This window comes from Rhinichthys klamathensis, unplaced genomic scaffold, assembly GCF_029890125.1.
Source record: "Rhinichthys klamathensis goyatoka isolate OS25496 unplaced genomic scaffold, OSU_Roscu_1.1 h1tg000155l_1, whole genome shotgun sequence".
Classification (NCBI taxonomy): Eukaryota; Metazoa; Chordata; class Actinopteri; order Cypriniformes; family Leuciscidae; genus Rhinichthys; species Rhinichthys klamathensis.
In genome coordinates, this window is record NW_026606690.1 from 906,691 (window position 1) to 927,500 (window position 20,810).

Here is a 20,810-nt window from a genome sequence, read left to right on the forward strand (position 1 = left end):
ATCTACCAATCAGATCATCCAACCAGGAGCGCATCATCATCTACCAATCAGATCATCCAACCAGGAGCGCATCATCATCTACCAATCAGATCATCCAACCAGAAGCGCATCATCATCTACCAATCAGATCATCCAACCAGCAGCGCATCATCATCTACCAATCAGATCATCCAACCAGAAGCGCATCATCATCTACCAATCAGATCATCCAACCAGAAGCGCATCATCTACCAATCAGATCATCCAACCAGAAGCGCATCATCTACCAATCAGATCATCCAACCAGAAGCGCATCATCATCTACCAATCAGATCATCCAACCAGAAGCGCATCATCATCTACCAATCAGATCATCCAACCAGGAGCGCATCATCATCTACCAATCAGATCATCCAACCAGAAGCGCATCATCTACCAATCAGATCATCCAACCAGGAGCGCATCATCATCTACCAATCAGATCATCCAACCAGAAGCGCATCATCATCTACCAATCAGATCATCCAACCAGAAGCGCATCATCTACCAATCAGATCATCCAACCAGAAGCGCATCATCATCTACCAATCAGATGATCCAACCAGGAGCGCATCATCATCTACCAATCAGATCATCCAACCAGAAGCGCATCATCATCTACCAATCAGATGATCCAACCAGGAGCGCATCATCATCTACCAATCAGATGATCCAACCAGGAGCGCATCATCATCTACCAATCAGATCAACCAACCAGAAGCGCATCATCATCTACCAATCAGATCATCCAACCAGGAGCGCATCATCATCTACCAATCAGATGATCCAACCAGGAGCGCATCATCATCTACCAATCAGATCATCCAACCAGAAGCGCATCATCATCTACCAATCAGATGATCCAACCAGGAGCGCATCATCATCTACCAATCAGATGATCCAACCAGAAGCGCATCATCATCTACCAATCAGATCAACCAACCAGAAGCGCATCATCATCTACCAATCAGATCAACCAACCAGAAGCGCATCATCATCTACCAATCAGATGATCCAACCAGAAGCGCATCATCATCTACCAATCAGATCAACCAACCAGAAGCGCATCATCATCTACCAATCAGATCAACCAACCAGGAGCGCATCATCATCTACCAATCAGATCAACCAACCAGAAGCGCATCATCATCTACCAATCAGATCATCCAACCAGGAGCGCATCATCATCTACCAATCAGATGATCCAACCAGGAGCGCATCATCATCTACCAATCAGATCATCCAACCAGGAGCGCATCATCATCTACCAATCAGATCAACCAACCAGAAGCGCATCATCATCTACCAATCAGATCATCCAACCAGGAGCGCATCATCATCTACCAATCAGATGATCCAACCAGGAGCGCATCATCATCTACCAATCAGATCATCCAACCAGGAGCGCATCATCATCTACCAATCAGATCATCCAACCAGAAGCGCATCATCATCTACCAATCAGATCATCCAACCAGAAGCGCATCATCATCTACCAATCAGATGATCCAACCAGGAGCGCATCATCATCTACCAATCAGATCATCCAACCAGAAGCGCATCATCATCTACCAATCAGATCATGCTAGTCTATATACACCATCGGTAAATATCGATTTGTCTATGGAGAAACTTAATGATAATTTTTCTACTTGTTCCCTGCTGTTGTGCTCTGAAGCAGTTACAGTAAAATAATACGTTAATATTTCTCGTCACCTTCAAAAGAGGGAATCGCAAATGTAGAATATTTGTTGGCATTGGACATTTTTGGGAACTAGAAGGCCGTTCATGATAACGCTATCGGTGTCCACCGTTTATTATAAGCTCTGCAGTTTGAAGTCATCAGGAAAGGGAAGTCTGGTCGTTTCTCCTCTATTGTGTCGTATATCCGAGTGAAACCTTCAGGAATATGAACACATGTGGGCGGGGCTTGATTGTGTCTGTGGGGAGTTGATTGGATGATGGTGGTTTTCTATTGGCTGATCTCATGTGAGTGACAGGTTGCCCCGCCCACATCAGAGAAGAGATTGCTGACACACGAGGGAGATTGCGGTTAGAATTGTTGCATACTTCCAGATAAATAGATTTATATGCACAAATAAATGTAAAAAGAATCACAAAAATGAAACCAATGCACAAATATATGCAGATGTTTCACAAAAACTAATTCGATTCACAAATAAATAAAAATGGAATTTGCAAATAGAAATAGTATCCACAAATATGTTTTTATGTCCTGTTTGTGGATAGTTTCCTCTGCATTTGTGGATTTTGAAACATTTCTAGCGTATAAACCCACAAATAAGTGGACTCCACCCACCACGTACTTAAGCCAATCAGATAACAGCCATATTGCACTGACCAATCATAGCACGCTGTCGATCCACGGTCTGCTTTACAATCAGGGCGGTCTTGCCCTTAAATAACTTTGCTTATTCATTTGCATTGGCTCAAATAGAAAGTGTAAGGCCCATAAAATTGGTACAGTAAAAGATGTTTCAAGATTTTGTTAGACCATTAGACTGTATCAAGCCAAGTCACATTGTTATATTTGATGAGCCTTTTAAAAATGCCAGAGAAACAGCGCTTTAATAATAAATAATTAATAATAATAATAATTTGTTACATTTATATAGCGCTTTTCTGGGTACTCGAAGCGCTATACATGGAGGGGGGAATCTCCTCAACACCACCAGTGTGCAGCTCCACCTGATGATGCGACGGCAGCCACACTGCGCCAGAACACACCACACACACACACACACACACCAGCTTACTGGTGGAGAGGAGACAGTGATGAAGCCAATCAGTATATGGGGGTGATTAGGAGGCCATGATGGACAGAGGCCACTGGGCAAGTGTGTCAGTACAGCGGTTCCACCCCTACTCTCTCACCGGAGGACATCCTGGGATTTAATGAGCACAGAGAGTCAGGACCTCGGTTTAACGTCTCACACGAAGGACGGTTCTTGTTAGAGTATAGTGTCCCCGTCAGTACACTGGGGCGTCAGGACCCACACAGACCCCAGGGAGAGCGCCCCCTGCTGGCCTCACTGACCCCTCCTCCAGCAGCAGTCCTGGCCCCCAGGAGTCTCCCATAGACACTGCCCGCCTCAGCCCTGCGTATAGGCTTCAGTGGGGACCGGTCCTGGGCTACTGGGTGAACAGCGCCCCCTGCTGGCCTCACTGACCCCTCCTCCAGCAGCAGTCCGGGCCCCCAGGAGTCTCCCATAGACACTGCCCGCCTCAGCCCTGCGTATAGGCTTCAGTGGGGACCGGTCCTGGGCTACTGGGTGAACAGCGCCCCCTGCTGGCCTCACTCACTCCTCCTCCAGCAGCAGCCCGGGCCCCCAGGAGTCTCCCATAGACACTGCCCGACTCAGCCCTGCGGATAGGCTTCAGTGGGGACCGGTCCTGGGCTACAGGGGATCCGGCTGCTGGCCATCTTCACATCTCTGGGAACAACGCGTTATGGAAGCGTCACGTTATTCAACAGAAAACGCCAACAGCGTTCCCCACTTCTTCAGTCGAGCCGTTTTAATGATGCATATGAGCAGCGTGGATCTAACGATCTATGGAGCATTAAAAACAGTATTTTAAACTAAACATTAAAAATCTGTGGCCACCAGCTCTTCTGCAGTCACTCCAGGGTTTCTCTGATCCGGCCTTCTCAGAAATCTGGTTGCAGCCGTTGATCGCTTCCCTTTTCTGCCCGTCCAGGGAGAGTAACCACTGTTCCTTTAGCTTTGCGAACTATGCGTCGAACCGTGTCTTTAGGAACATTTAGTGCCTTCGCTATCTTTTAATATCCTGTTCCTTGTTTGTGAAGGACAATGAAATCTTCTCTTAACTTTTTGGACCATTCTTTTGACTTAGCCATATTTCAAACATGCAGTCAAACGTGACACTCAACAAACCTCGCCAGTTCAGATATTTCATGTGTTCTAGCTCAAGCACACCTGGTGTAGCTAATGAAGCCCTTGGTTAGTGAGACAAGACCTGTCTTGCAGATGTGTGCTGCTGTGAGGGATTCTATCAGGGGGTTGAATCATTTTGAGACTGCAGAAGTTATTAAAAGTTGCATTTTCAGGTGAAATTACGGAAACCACATTTGTTGTGTTGAGCTCTTTCAATTGCTTTTGCTTGATTTGCTCATTGCAAACAGCTGAAAGTCTAATGTTACAAAAATACCCCTATAAAGGGGAAGTTATTCTGATTCAAGATTACCAGGAACATGAATTTAAAACAATGATGATTTGCACTGATAAATCCTTTACAAAAAACACCATAAAAATAAGAATTGTCCATTTTGACTTCATTGTGTCTTTAAAGCAGGATGGATTCTGTTAAAACAATTATTTATTGTTCATCAGCTGGACAAAATTATACAGAGTTGTAGACGACATGGAAGTAAAAAAAATATATAAAAAGGTAATTGCAACTTTAACTTAATCTCAAAATAATTCTGACTTTTTTCTTTCAATTTTGAGAACAAAAAATGAGAGATGTAAACTCAAAATTCAAGGGGGAAAATTTCGAGAAACAAACTGAGAATTATGAGATACAAGATCAAAAAAAGAGGATCAGAATTGTGAGTTGTAATTAGAATTGCGAGGGACGAGTCAGCGAAATATAAACTTATAATTCTAGGAATTACATTTTGGGAATCGAGCAGTGTTCGCTGAGTGACTGTGGTAACCATGGTGACTGCAGTACGGCTGCGCGTGAGTGTGTCCTGCCGCGGCTTCCGTAGCCCGTGTGCGGAAACCCCGCGCCATCATCAGACGAGCGACGATGAAGTGAAAGACACACAAGATGGCGGCGATCGGAGGATAGACGGACATTCACGTAAACATTTAAACGACCCGACCCAATTTACGCTCATTCAGAGCCGTAACCGAGAGCCAAACACAGTTAAACGAGACAGTACACTGTTCACGCGAGAGTCTGAGAATCACGAGGCTGAAACTCCGAGGTTTGGCTCATTCTACAGGTAAACTGATTTCGTGGGCTTAAGATGAACGATTGGAGATGTTAAAGCGAGTGGCTAGAGCTAAATAAACCGTTGAGTGAGTGTCGTCGGGTGGTTTCCAGAGGGTAGCGTGGTTTAGTGAGGTAAACTGGTGGTTTAGTGAGGTAAACTGGTGGTTTAGTGAGGTAAACTGGTGGTTTAGTGCGGTAGGATGTGTAGTTCCCGGCTGTGTGGATGCGAGGGCAGACAGTGCTAGTTTAGTGAGGGGAATATGCGCCAGGACTGCTAGTGTCGGAGAGGTTTGAGCTAGTGAAGATGAGCGACACCCGGAGGCGAGTGAAGCTGTACACGCTGAACGAGGACCGGCAGTGGGAGGACCGGGGCACGGGGCATGTGTGCTGCTCCGACGAGGAGACCTCGCTCACGGTCACCGCAGAGTCCGACGGTACGAGCCTCTTCACCACCACCACTATCATCAGCCTCACGTGACCCCGAGCTGATCTCTCTGTGTGTGTGTGTGTGTGTGTGTGCAGGGTCACTGCTGCTGGAGTCCAAGATCATCACCAGCACTGCGTATCAGAAACAGCAGGTACACGATCCTCATGCTTTCAGAAGCTTCTCACTCAGGTCCAGCCGTAAAGCAGCTCGCTTCTATATGACAGTGTCAGGTTAAATAGATATTTCTCTTAACCCTCCCTGTGACCTTTGACCCCTCAGGACACGCTCATCGTGTGGTCCGAAGCGGAGAACTACGACCTGGCTCTGAGTTTCCAAGAGAAAGCCGGCTGTGACGAAATCTGGGAGAAGATCTGTCAGGTTTGTTCATTAACATGGATCCTTCACTGAATCTGAACTCAGTGTTTACATGCGTGCTGAATCCAGTCAAGTCACCTTCACACCCCTAACCCTTCACACCCCTAACCCTTCACACCCCTAACCCTTCACACCCCTAACCCTTCACACCCCTAACCCTAACCCTTCACCACAACACACAGTGTGTCCGAGCAGCTTTACAGAGATAACAGGACAATAATGCTGCAAAGTTTGTTTCCAGAAGAAAATAGCGTCACAGTCCAGCTTCAGTAAGTTCAGTGATGGTTTATTTTTGTTGTAAAAAAGTTATTAATTTAGTTTTTTTAAAAAGTGATCAGGACGATGTGCGCGTTTATGTCACAAGCTTCAAATCGTGTGATATCAGTGTACGGTTCCTCCCGATCCTGCGGTCCTCCACGCCTTCACTAGAACAGCTGTGTTTGCCTGAACTGCGGCTAGTCTTCAACTCTTCTTTTTAAATATTCAGCACTGCCGTGTTTTCTGCCACAGACTAACGTTGATCACACACACCATCTCTCCTTCCCTACGTCAACCTCATGTGTAAAGTGTTTACATGTTCTATTGAACGGATTAGAAAAGGTTTTAAACTGAATCTGAATCCGAATGAAACTTAAATGGGATTTAGCCGGTTCACTCCGCTTGCCATGTGACTGTCGTCCTCTGTCGTCTTCCTCATCGAATTCAAATGTAAACACTGTTTATTATCTGTAAAATAGAGCAGTAATTTATGCATGACACAAAACATCAGCAATAACTAGAGACAGACACATGTATAATACAACGCTTTTAACCCTTTTTGGTACATAAGAAATTCCATAATTTTTTCTCCAGCTGTTCTCCGGTTATTCTCCGGCTGTTCTCCGGTTATTCTCCGGCTGTTCTCCGGTTATTCTCCGGCTATTCTCCGGCTGTTCTCCGGCTATTCTCCGGCTGTTCTCCAGCTGTTCTCCGGCTGTTCTCCGGTTATTCTCCGGCTGTTCTCCAGCTGTTCTCCGGCTGTTCTCCGGTTATTCTCCGGCTGTTCTCCAGCTGTTCTCCGGCTATTCTCCGGCTGTTCTCCGGTTATTCTCCGGTTATTCTCCGGCTGTTCTCCAGCTGTTCTCCGGCTATTCTCCGGCTGTTCTCCGGTTATTCTCCGGCTGTTCTCCGGCTGTTCGTTCTCCGGCTGTTCGTTCTCCGGCTGTTCTCCGGTTATTCTCCGGTTATTCTCCGGCTGTTCTCCAGCTGTTCTCCGGCTATTCTCCGGCTGTTCTCCGGTTATTCTCCGGCTGTTCTCCGGCTGTTCGTTCTCCGGCTGTTCGTTCTCCGGCTGTTCTCCGGTTATTCTCCGGCTATTCTCCGGCTATTCTCCGGTTATTCTCTGCTTATGTATGGAATTACTTTTGGGTCAATAATAATGAACGTAACTTTTCAAGAAACTGATGAAAATATAAATTGAAACTGAAAAAGAATAAATCGCGGGCACATTTTTTTACTTGGTTCTTAATACACTGCATGTTTTGCTAACTATTTCTCATATTTCTTTCGCTGATCTGAACTTACAAATGCGCTTCCAGAGTTTTCATTTACGCTTCTGAAGTTTTCGTTCGCAGTTCTGACACAGCTCTCGTGGGGCCGGGGCTAGTAGCAGTGTGTTCTCATTGGCTACTGAGTTTTTGATTGACAGCGCCTTCTTGTGTCTTCTTACGTGCTTGTGTGTGTGTGTGTGTGTGTGTGTGTGTGTGTGTGCAGGTACAGGGCAAAGACCCGTCGGTGGAGATCACGCAGGACCCGATGGATGAGTCCGAGGAGGAGCGTCTGGAGGACCTGGAGTCGGCTCATGTGCTGGACCTGCCGGCCTGCGAGCCGGAGCACCTGGAGGAGATCGCGGAGCTGGTGACGTCAGTGCTGTCCTCGCCCGTGCGCCGCGAGAAGCTAGCGCTAGCTCTGCTGAGCTCCGGGTTCATCCGCAAGCTGCTGCTGCTGTTCCGCTCCTGCGAGGACTCTCACCACCGACAGGTCACGCTCTCTCCTCACACACACACACACACACACACACACACACACACACACACACACACACACACACACACTGTAGCCCACACTCTCTCTCCTCACACACACACACTGTAGTCCACAGCCCAGCATCTCCTGCTAGTGCGAGCGGCAGCACCAGAAAAATCACGCTACACATCACGCTATTTTACTAAATTATACCGGTTTCACGGTATATGACAGGTTTTTTTGTATACCACATGTTCTGCTGACTGAGGAAATACTCCAGTAGATTGGCTCAGAATGCCCTATTCTACTGTCATGAGTGAGTATTGTAGAAAAGCCACACTAGTATTAATTAGGGGTGTAACGGTTCACAAAATTCACGGTTAGGTTCGATACGATACACTTGTGTCACGGTTCGGTACGTTTTCGATACAGCAAAAAGAAAGAAATGCCAGAGAAATTTCCTTGATTTAATTTTTATAATTATATTTTTATTAAAACTAACATCATAAAGTATGGGTGCTTTGTACTAGTGCTGCCACTAACGACTAATTTTCTAACGACTAATCTTTCGACTAATTTTTCGATTAGTCGACTAATCTAAACGACTAATTAAAAAAAAATCAACTGTTTATTTCGTTGTGTCCATTTTATTTTGAACTCAACTGAAGGGCCAAAACATAAAATGTCACCTGTTCAAAAACATTATGTATTAACAATCTAAGCATTAAGTATCTGCATTTCCATTAGGCTATACCATATTAGTCAGAGTCCTAATCTAATCCTCTAATACATGTATGTATTACTTAAATTAGCTCTTTGTTCTGCCTTAAAAAATGTACAGTAAGCTAATAATGATTAATTTATGTACATTTCTGAAAAGCATAACTGATAACATCACTCTGAATAGTAAAGTAGATGCAATGCATTTTCTGTGAAAAGCGCTATACAAATAAATTGGAATTGAATTGAAAGAGTCTGGACTAGCCCACTATGAGTCGCGCTGAAAGCAGGCAGGCACGCAGTTATGTAGCTCGCGTTTACACCTGGCGGGCCCGTGCCGCGGTTCGCGTGAATGTGAAAGCAACACGGACTCAGGAGCGCTTGTTCAGGAAGTTAAGTAACCTGCCCATGCGTTTTAGCTGATTATGATGCATTTAGTTAAATAAAACACATGTAAGGGATGATAGTGTTGATGATTTACCTTGGATACGCGAGAGTTGAGTCTGCAGTGTATTCGCGCATTGCGTGTGCAATCAGGGCAACACATTTGGAAATCCACTGTCTCCTCAAAAGAGTCAGTTTGAAAAACACAATATATTGACCCGCGTTCTGTTTTCTATCATGCGCCGTGCACGTTTGCGATGGCATAAGATGCACGCAAACTCAACAGGGTTCGATAGAATTGAGTGTGAAACCAGACCAACGCTGCGGGGGGCGCCGGGAACAATCGCGCTCGCACTCGGACTCGAGTAATCGCGGCAGCACTACTTTGTACTTTGAGCAATGATGGAGCTATACTTGACTTTTCTTAGGAGCATATAAAACAAAACAGCTCCTTGGACAAAATGAAATGTAATATTGTAGTAGTTATAAACAAAGGTTTATTTTAGTTCAGATTAACATTTGAGGGCAGCGTGAGGGGGGGGAAATTGTGAACTTGCATGCGGTTTAATATTTTCGAGTCAATTGATTTCACCTACCAATCATATGAGAGGATCAGCTCTAACTAATGTTACAAGCCTATCAGAAGCAGAGCAGGGCGGGTCCTGGCGACACCGTGTGATTGAGATCCATACGTCACGTTAGCGTCGTCGGTGAAAGCATGGAGCGCAAGTTCATGAAGCCTGGGGATGATGTCTTACCCACGGGCGTAATTTCCTATGCGGACGGGGGGACATGTCCCCCCCACTTTTAAATTCGTTTGTTATGATTTTTAACCGCACGCCGTCATTGCCACGGAGGAGCAGGACCGAGCCTGTGTAAAATAGCTCACTGAAAGTGCTAATGCGCAGGGATAGCGGTTGCGACCATAGACTGTAAAAAAAAATAGATTGGGATACAGTCAGTGATGAAACACCAGAAGCAACAACAGGCTAATGTCATCATGGATGAACAGAAAGGAGATGTGAGTCGGTTGATTCAGGAAATTAGCTCAGGTCAGGATAATGGGGAACTTCAGACTGTTAGCTAAATATTAAATGTAGAACATTCTGTGTAGGCCTACCATGAAACTGAGTCCACTTCAAACCGCAGTATTTTCTGTCAGCAATGTATGACGAGTGCTGTCAACGTCAACGCATGCGATTCATTTTTGTCCAGCTTTAACGTGTTAGATATTTAACGCAATTAACACAGCATCCGTTCTTTCTGTCATCCTTTAGCTAGGGTTATGATCACGCTCTTATTCACGCCTTTAAACCACTCATGCCCGACAAGACAAAAGAGATCGCGCTGTCAGTGAATGTCCTCCTGACGCACACACACACACACACACACACACACACACACACACACACACACACACACACACACACACGCGCACACGCGCACACTCACACACACTCACACACACTCACAGACACACACGCGCGCACACACTCACACACACACTCACACACACACTCACACACACGCCACGCACAGAGACGCGCGCCAGTATCGAGTTCTCTTTCGCGCTTGAACAAACAATAATACACATGTATGCCAAAATGTCCGTTTTGTCGAGTATCCTCACAAGATCAGTCTTAGATGAGTTTAATACAATCTTAAATGGAAGTAAATAGTAGTGAGAGAATGAGATGCGTGAGATCCTGTCAGCAGCGGCAGATCTTAAAGTGACAGGAGCCATTAACTCTGTCTGTCGGTAAAGTTAACCTAAAGAACAGAGGGAACAGAGTAAATTACTCACTGCTCTTGACTAAAGAACGCTTGTAGCTTTGATAAGGATTAATCTATTGGCCCATTTCATTTATAATTTATGCAGTGCGGACTGTTTTATAGCCTTATTCGATTTCTGTATGGCACAGGTAAATATGACATTTATTATGGGTTTAAGTGAGGATTGTTTTAAGTTGGTCTAAAATACGATGGGTTCATCGCTCTCACCTCAATGGCTGGGTGAAGTCCCAGCCGCATATTTGAGGTGATGGCCAACACTCGCGCATTACAAGTTCAACCTACTGAGCTTTGTGGTGTGGGCCCAAGGTGCTTTCTTCGGGTCATCAGGTGGGTACCCTCCTTCAACAGTGTTTCATCAATTAACCCACAACACCTCCAGAGGGCTTGACAGCTAACCCCAGCGTCCTGGGGCAGCCCCCTCGGCCCCTTGAGCTCCACTGCCAGTGCTCTTTTATGTTCCCTCCCTACCCTGTGGGTTGTTCCATCGCTCACAGCGCTTCAGCCACAGCCATCTCGATGCGGTCTCTGCTCCTCTTGTGATATTCGCCATAAACCGTCTCCTGCTGGGACCTCTTATTCCAAGTCTGGACAGGGCGCTCCAAAGTGATTGCCCAGGAAATCCTCGGCAGCCTACTTCCACTGGCAAGTTCCATGCCCGCCATCCCACCTGTTGGCACTGTTGGGTGAGTGGTTGGTACTTCCCACGCTTTCTCTCATGGGCCTCTTCTATCCTCTCCTCCCATGGCACAGTCAGTTCAAGCAGCACCACCTGTTTTGTTGCTCTGGACCAGAGAACTATGTCTGGTCTGAGAGTTGAGGTAGTGATCTCCTCTGGAAGCTTGAGCTGTCTCCGGAGGTCAACTCTCATGTCCCAGTCAGTAGCCGATGTCAGAATTCCTGCGCCAGAGGATGTCCCACTAGAGCTCTCCCCCGCTCTAACAAACCTAATCAAACGGTGCGCTGTCGTCCCCGTGCTTTTTGTGCTTTTAGTTCATTTAAATAAAAGAAAAAACATTTTTTTGAAGCCTAATAAATGTTTAAAATTTGGGGGGAAATCATTTTCATCGAGTAGCTATAATATTAGTGATACTGGCCTTGATTCATAAAAAAGATGACATTAAGATACAGCTGTAATACTTTTATACTTTGCCATTGAAGATAAGTCCATCTGTGCAGTTCCAACCCCCACAAAGTTTTTCACTTTAACCCCTGTAGCCGACTATTCCTGCCACACTCCCATGGTTACAGTTAGTAGTGTTACTACAGTTAGTAGTGTTACTACAGTTAGTAGTGTTACTACAGTTAGTAGTGTTACTACAGTTAGTAGTGTTACTACAGTTAGTAGTGTTACTACAGTGAGTAGTGTTACTACAGTTAGCAGTGTTACTACAGTTAGTAGTGTTACTACAGTTAGCAGTGTTACTACAGTTAGTAGTGTTACTACAGTGAGTAGTGTTACTACATTGTTACTACAGTTAGTAGTGTTACTACAGTGAGTAGTGTTACTACATTGTTACTACAGTGAGTAGTGTTACTACAGTGAGTAGTGTTACTACAGTTAGTAGTGTTACTACAGTGAGTAGTGTTACTACATTGTTACTACAGTTAGTAGTGTTACTACAGTGAGTAGTGTTACTACATTGTTACTACAGTGAGTAGTGTTACTACAGTTAGTAGTGTTACTACAGTTAGTAGTGTTACTACAGTTAGTAGTGTTACTACAGTGAGTAGTGTTACTACAGTGAGTAGTGTTACTACAGTGAGTAGTGTTACTACAGTTAGTAGTGTTACTACAGTTAGCAGTGTTACTACAGTTAGCAGTGTTACTACAGTTAGCAGTGTTACTACAGTTAGTAGTGTTACTACAGTGAGTAGTGTTACTACATTGTTACTACAGTTAGTAGTGTTACTACAGTGAGTAGTGTTACTACATTGTTACTACAGTTAGTAGTTACTACAGTTAGTAGTGTTACTACAGTGAGTAGTGTTACTACATTGTTACTACAGTTAGTAGTGTTACTACAGTGAGTAGTGTTACTACATTGTTACTACAGTGAGTAGTGTTACTACAGTTAGTAGTGTTACTACAGTTAGTAGTGTTACTACAGTTAGTAGTGTTACTACAGTTAGTAGTGTTACTACAGTGAGTAGTGTTACTACAGTTAGCAGTGTTACTACAGTTAGTAGTGTTACTACAGTTAGCAGTGTTACTACAGTTAGCAGTGTTACTACAGTTAGCAGTGTTACTACAGTTAGTAGTGTTACTACAGTTAGTGTTACTACAGTTAGTGTTACTACAGTTAGTGTTACTACAGTTAGTGTTACTACAGTTAGTGTTACTACAGTTAGTAGTGTTACTACAGTTAGTAGTGTTACTACATTGTTACTACAGTGAGTAGTGTTACTACAGTTAGTAGTGTTACTACAGTGAGTAGTGTTACTACATTGTTACTACAGTGAGTAGTGTTACTACATTGTTACTACAGTTAGTAGTGTTACTACAGTGAGTAGTGTTACTACAGTGAGTAGTGTTACTACAGTGAGTAGTGTTACTACAGTTAGTAGTGTTACTACAGTGAGTAGTGTTACTACAGTGAGTAGTGTTACTACAGTGAGTAGTGTTACTACAGTGAGTAGTGTTACTACAGTGAGTAGTGTTACTACAGTGAGTAGTGTTACTACATTGTTACTACAGTGAGTAGTGTTACTACAGTTAGTAGTGTTACTACAGTTAGTGTTACTACAGTTAGTAGTGTTACTACAGTGAGTAGTGTTACTACATTGTTACTACAGTGAGTAGTGTTACTACATTGTTACTACAGTTAGTAGTGTTACTACAGTGAGTAGTGTTATTACAGTTAGTAGTGTTACTACAGTTAGTGTTACTACAGTTAGTAGAGTTACTACAGTTAGTATTGTTACTACAGTTAGCAGTGTTACTACAGTTAGCAGTGTTACTACAGTTAGCAGTGTTACTACAGTTAGCAGTGTTACTACAGTTAGTAGTGTTTCTACAGTTAGTAGAGTTACTACAGTGAGTAGTGTTACTACAGTGAGTGAGTAGTGTTACTACAGTTAGTAGTGTTACTACAGTTAGTAGTTACTACAGTTAGTAGTGTTATTACATTGTTACTACAGTTAGTAGTGTTACTACAGTTAGTAGTGTTACTACAGTTAGTAGTGTTACTACAGTTAGTAGTGCTACTACATTGTTACTACAGTGAGTAGTGTTACTACAGTGAGTAGTGTTACTACAGTTAGTAGAGTTACTACAGTTAGTAGAGTTACTACAGTGAGTAGTGTTACTACAGTGAGTAGTGTTACTACAGTTAGCAGTGTTACTACAGTTAGCAGTGTTACTACAGTGAGTAGTGTTACTACAGTGAGTAGTGTTACTACAGTTAGTAGAGTTACTACAGTTAGTAGTGTTACTACAGTTAGTAGTTACTACAGTTAGTAGTGTTATTACATTGTTACTACAGTTAGTAGTGTTACTACAGTTAGTAGTGTTACTACAGTTAGTAGTGCTACTACATTGTTACTACAGTGAGTAGTGTTACTACAGTGAGTAGTGTTACTACAGTTAGTAGAGTTACTACAGTTAGTAGAGTTACTACAGTGAGTAGTGTTACTACAGTTAGTAGTGTTACTACAGTTAGTAGTGTTATTACATTGTTACTACAGTTAGTAGAGTTACTACAGTTAGTAGTGTTACCACAGTTAGTAGTGTTACTACAGTTAGTAGTGTTATTACATTGTTACTACAGTGAGTGAGTAGTGTTACTACAGTTAGTAGTGTTACCACAGTTAGTAGTGTTACTACAGTTAGTAGAGTTACTACAGTTAGTAGTGCTACTACAGTTAGTAGTGCTACTACAGTTAGTAGTGCTACTACAGTTAGCAGTGTTACTACAGTTAGCAGTGTTACTACAGTTAGCAGTGTTACTACAGTTAGCAGTGTTACTACAGTTAGCAGTGTTACTACAGTGAGTAGTGTTACTACAGTGAGTAGTGTTACTACAGTGAGTAGTGTTACTACAGTGAGTAGTGAGTTAGTAGTGTTACTACAGTTAGTAGTGTTACTACATTGTTACTACAGTGAGTAGTGTTACTACAGTGAGTAGTGTTACTACAGTGAGTAGTGTTACTACAGTGAGTGAGTAGTGTTACTACAGTGAGTGCGTAGTGTTACTACAGTGAGTGAGTAGTGTTACTACAGTTAGTAGTGTTACTACAGTTAGTAGTGTTACTACAGTTAGTAGTGTTATTACATTGTTACTACAGTGAGTAGTGTTACTACAGTGAGTAGTGTTACTACAGTTAGTAGTGTTACTACAGTGAGTAGTGTTACTACAGTGAGTGAGTAGTGTTACTACAGTTAGTAGTGTTACTACAGTTAGTTAGTAGTGTTACTACAGTGAGTAGTGTTACTACAGTGAGTAGTGTTACTACAGTGAGTGAGTAGTGTTACTACAGTTAGTAGTTACTACAGTTAGTAGTGTTATTACATTGTTACTACAGTTAGTAGTGTTACTACAGTTAGTAGTGTTACTACAGTTAGTAGTTACTACAGTTAGTAGTGTTATTACATTGTTACTACAGTTAGTAGTGTTACTACAGTTAGTAGTGCTACTACAGTTAGTAGTGTTACTACAGTTAGTAGTGCTACTACAGTTAGTAGTGTTACTACAGTTAGTAGTGTTACTACATTGTTACTACAGTGAGTAGTGTTACTACAGTGAGTAGTGTTACTACAGTGAGTAGTGTTACTACAGTGAGTAGTGTTACTACAGTGAGTAGTGTTACTACAGTTAGTAGTGTTACTACATTGTTACTACAGTTAGTAGTGTTACTACAGTTAGCAGTGTTACTACAGTTAGTAGTGTTACTACATTGTTACTACAGTTAGTAGTGTTACTACAGTTAGTAGTGTTACTACAGTTAGTAGTGTTACTACATTGTTACTACAGTTAGTAGTGTTACTACAGTTAGTAGTGTTACTACAGTTAGTAGTGTTACTACAGTTAGTAGTGTTACTACATTGTTACTACAGTTAGTAGTGTTACTACAGTTAGCAGTGTTACTACAGTTAGCAGTGTTACTACAGTTAGCAGTGTTACTACAGTTAGCAGTGTTACTACAGTTAGCAGAGTTACTACAGTTAGTATTGTTACTACAGTTAGTATTGTTACTACAGTTAGCAGTGTTACTACAGTTAGTAGAGTTACTACAGTTAGTATTGTTACTACAGTTAGTAGTGTTACTACAGTTAGTAGTGTTACTACAGTTAGCAGTGTTACTACAGTTAGCAGTGTTACTACAGTTAGCAGTGTTACTACAGTTAGTAGAGTTACTACAGTTAGTAGTGTTACTACAGTTAGTAGTGTTACTACAGTTAGTAGTGTTACTACAGTTAGCAGAGTTACTACAGTTCGTAGTGTTACTACAGTTAGTAGTGTTACTACAGTTAGTAGTGTTACTACAGTTAGTAGAGTTACTACAGTTAGTAGAGTTACTACAGTTAGTAGTGTTACTACAGTTAGTAGTGTTACTACAGTGAGTAGTGTTACTACAGTGAGTAGTGTTACTACAGTGAGTAGTGTTACTACAGTGAGTAGTGTTACTACAGTGAGTAGTGTTACTACAGTTAGTAGTGTTACTACAGTTAGTAGTTTTACTACAGTAGTTACTACAGTGAGTAGTGTTACTACAGTGAGTAGTGTTACTACAGTGAGTAGTGTTACTACAGTGAGTAGTGTTACTACAGTGAGTAGTGTTACTACAGTTAGTAGAGTTACTACAGTGAGTAGTGTTACTACAGTGAGTAGTGTTACTACAGTTAGTAGTGTTACTACAGTTAGTAGTGTTACTACAGTAAGTAGTTTTACTACAGTAGTTACTACAGTGAGTAGTGTTACTACAGTGAGTACAGTTAGTAGAGTTACTACAGTTAGTAGTGTTACTACATTGTTACTACAGTTAGTAGTGTTACTACAGTTAGTAGTGTTACTACAGTTAGTAGTGTTACTACAGTTAGTAGTGTTACTACAGTTAGTAGTGTTACTATAGTTAGCAGTGTTACTACAGTTAGCAGTGTTACTACAGTTAGCAGTGTTACTACAGTTAGTAGTGTTACTACAGTTAGTAGTGTTACTACAGTTAGTAGTGTTACTACAGTTAGTAGTGTTACTATAGTTAGTAGAGTTACTACAGTTAGCAGTGTTACTACAGTTAGCAGTGTTACTACAGTTAGTATACTACAGTTAGTAGTGTTACTACAGTGAGTAGTGTTACTACAGTGAGTAGTGTTACTACAGTGAGTAGTGTTACTACAGTGAGTAGTGTTACTACAGTTAGTAGTGTTACTACAGTGAGTAGTGTTACTACAGTTAGTAGTGTTACTACAGTTAGTAGTGTTACTACAGTTAGTAGTGTTACTACAGTTAGTAGTGTTACTACAGTTAGTAGTTTTACTACAGTAGTTACTACAGTGAGTAGTGTTACTACAGTGAGTACAGTTAGTAGAGTTACTACAGTGAGTACAGTTAGTAGAGTTACTACAGTGAGTACAGTTAGTAGAGTTACTACAGTTAGTAGTGTTACTACATTGTTACTACAGTTAGTAGTGTTACTACAGTGAGTAGTGTTACTACAGTTAGTAGTGTTACTACAGTTAGTAGTGTTACTACAGTTTACAGTTAGTAGTGTTACTACAGTTAGTAGTGTTACTACAGTTAGTAGTGTTACTACAGTTAGTAGTGTTACTACAGTTAGTAGTGTTACTATAGTTAGTAGAGTTACTACAGTTAGCAGTGTTACTACAGTTAGCAGTGTTACTACAGTTAGCAGTGTTACTACAGTTAGTAGAGTTACTACAGTTAGTATTGTTACTACAGTTAGCAGTGTTACTACAGTTAGCAGTGTTACTACAGTTAGCAGTGTTACTACAGTTAGCAGTGTTACTACAGTTAGTAGAGTTACTACAGTTAGTATTGTTACTACAGTTAGCAGTGTTACTACAGTTAGTAGTGTTACTATAGTTAACTCAGTTAGCAGTGTTACTACAGTTAGCAGTGTTACTACAGTTAGTAGAGTTACTACAGTTAGTATTGTTACTACAGTTAGCAGTGTTACTATAGTTAGTAGAGTTACTACAGTGAGTAGTGTTACTACAGTGAGTAGTGTTACTACAGTTAGTAGAGTTACTACAGTGAGTAGTGTTACTACAGTTAGTAGTGTTACTACAGTTAGTAGTGTTACTACAGTTAGTTAGTAGTGTTACTACAGTTAGTAGAGTTACTACAGTTAGTAGTGTTACTACAGTTAGCAGTGTTACTACAGTTAGTAGTGTTACTACAGTTAGTAGTGTTACTACAGTTAGTAGAGTTACTACAGTTAGTAGTGTTACTACAGTTAGTAGTGTTACTACAGTTAGCAGTGTTACTACAGTTAGTAGTGTTACTACAGTTAGTAGTGTTACTACAGTTAGTAGTGTTACTACAGTGAGTAGTGTTACTACAGTTAGTAGAGTTACTACAGTTAGTAGAGTTACTACAGTTAGTATTGTTACTACAGTTAGCAGTGTTACTACAGTTAGCAGTGTTACTACAGTTAGCAGTGTTACTACAGTTAGCAGTGTTACTACAGTTAGTAGAGTTACTACAGTTAGTATTGTTACTACAGTTAGCAGTGTTACTACAGTTAGTAGTGTTACTATAGTTAACTCAGTTAGCAGTGTTACTACAGTTAGCAGTGTTACTACAGTTAGTAGAGTTACTACAGTTAGTATTGTTACTACAGTTAGCAGTGTTACTATAGTTAGTAGAGTTACTACAGTGAGTAGTGTTACTACAGTGAGTAGTGTTACTACAGTTAGTAGAGTTACTACAGTGAGTAGTGTTACTACAGTTAGTAGTGTTACTACAGTTAGTAGTGTTACTACAGTTAGTTAGTAGTGTTACTACAGTTAGTAGAGTTACTACAGTTAGTAGTGTTACTACAGTTAGCAGTGTTACTACAGTTAGTAGTGTTACTACAGTTAGTAGTGTTACTACAGTTAGTAGAGTTACTACAGTTAGTAGTGTTACTACAGTTAGTAGTGTTACTACAGTTAGCAGTGTTACTACAGTTAGTAGTGTTACTACAGTTAGTAGTGTTACTACAGTTAGCAGTGTTACTACAGTTAGTAGTGTTACTACAGTGAGTAGTGTTACTACAGTTAGTAGAGTTACTACAGTTAGTAGTGTTACTACAGTTAGTAGTGTTACTACAGTTAGTAGTGTTACTACAGTTAGTAGTGTTACTACAGTTAGTAGAGTTACTACAGTTAGTAGTGTTACTACAGTTAGCAGTGTTACTACAGTTAGTAGTGTTTCTACAGTTAGCAGTGTTACTACAGTGAGTAGTGTTACTACAGTTAGTAGTGTTACTACAGTTAGTAGTGTTACTACAGTTAGTTAGTAGTGTTACTACAGTTAGTAGAGTTACTACAGTTAGTAGTGTTACTACAGTTAGCAGTGTTACTACAGTTAGTAGTGTTACTACAGTAAACCCATGGTGATGGTGCTGATCTGTGGACACTGGATAGTTCATTCATGGCACAATGTTTCTCCTGGTTTCCACGTCAGCGCTGTTTGATCCGTTAATAATGGAGAAATGTGAATGTTTCTCACTAGATCTCGCAGCGATGTTATTACTTCAGTGGCGAACTCAAATGTTTTCTTTACTGGATCTCCCTGTGTAGTAACAGTGCTGATGATTAAGATCGGCTCGCGCTGCATTGGTCCAAACTGATAAATGGTCCGTCAACCACACAATAACGAGCAGCTCAGTTTCGTTCCGCTTACATTACGTTTGCCATTTGATGTTGGGCAATGTTGTGGTCACGCCAGCGTCTCTTACATTATGAGCGTGCTTGCCACGCGCGACGCGCCTTCATTTGAAATAATGAAATTTACTTTCATTGAAAATAACTAAAAAACGAAACGGAAAAATGAACAACGAACCGTTCGGTTCAAAAATGCGTACCGAAAACCGACCCGAAAGCCTCGTACCGACCGGTTCAATACGGATACGTGTACCGTTACACCCCTAGTGTTAATACAGGTTTGCAGTGTTTACAAAGAGCTCCAGCAGGAGGCGCTGTAGAGCGGCAGAACGCGGTTTCCACGGTAATGGCTCATAAACGCTGCTTTCTCAGGAAACATAAGGAAAGGTTCAATTGAAATATCATCGACACTTTTCTAAAGACCGTCAGTTCGCTTCAGATACATCCACATAGAACTCCCGCGCCGCGTGTGTGTGGGGCGTGTGACGTGTGTGTGTGTGCGCCCCCCCGCGCCACGTGTGTGTGTGTGCGCCCCCCCGCAGGCGCTGCACACATGCAGCTGAGTAACGTGTGTGTGTGTGTGCCCCCCCGCAGGCGCTGCACCACCTGTACGAGATCGTGCGCGGCGTGCTGTTCCTCAACAAGGCGTCTCTGTTCGAGGTGCTGTTCTCGGACGACTGCATCATGGACGTGGTGGGCTGTCTGGAGTACGAGCCGGCGCTGGCCCAGCCCCGGAGGCACCGCGAGTTCCTCACACACACCGCCCGCTTCAGGGAGGTCATCCCCATCACCGACTCCGAGCTGCGGCAGAAGATCCACCAGACCTACCGCGTGCAGTACATCCAGGACATCATCCTGCCCACGCCCTCCGTGTTCGAGGAGAACTTCCTGTCCACGCTGTCCTCCTTCATCTTCTTCAACAAGGTGGAGATCGTCAGCATGCTGCAGGTGCGCTCACACACACACCTCACACACACCTGCGCTCGGGGTGCTTCAACGAGTCTCTGTAATAATGGTGTTTAAGCCTGTAGAAACAGTGTGTGTGTGTTTGTGTGTGTGTGTTTCAGGAGGATGAGAAGTTTCTGACGGAGGTGTTCGCTCAGCTGACGGATGAAGCCACAGAGGACGACAAGAGGAGAGAGCTGGTACTACACACACACCCACACACACACTCACTCACTCCTGTTCCTCTGACACCCGCAGGTGAACTTTATGGTGTTATTTCCCTGTCAAATGTCGAGAGCGCATTATTGTAGCGCAAAAGTACATTAATATAAT

General features: G+C 42.4%; 1 protein-coding gene across 1 annotated transcript in view; it reads left to right on the forward strand.

Annotated features, from left to right (window-relative positions):
• The first annotated feature begins 4,796 nt into the window (after positions 1-4,796).
• ppp4r3b (protein phosphatase 4, regulatory subunit 3B) overlaps positions 4,797-20,810 on the forward strand; it is a 58,162-nt gene continuing 42,148 nt past the window's right edge. Inside the window, exons 1-6 of the mRNA XM_056258584.1 lie at positions 4,797-5,435; positions 5,524-5,579; positions 5,708-5,806; positions 7,556-7,822; positions 20,127-20,480; positions 20,600-20,677. Of these exons, the coding sequence (XP_056114559.1) occupies positions 5,306-5,435; positions 5,524-5,579; positions 5,708-5,806; positions 7,556-7,822; positions 20,127-20,480; positions 20,600-20,677 (984 nt within the window). The 5' untranslated portion in view covers positions 4,797-5,305. The remainder of the gene's footprint in view (positions 5,436-5,523; positions 5,580-5,707; positions 5,807-7,555; positions 7,823-20,126; positions 20,481-20,599; positions 20,678-20,810) is intronic.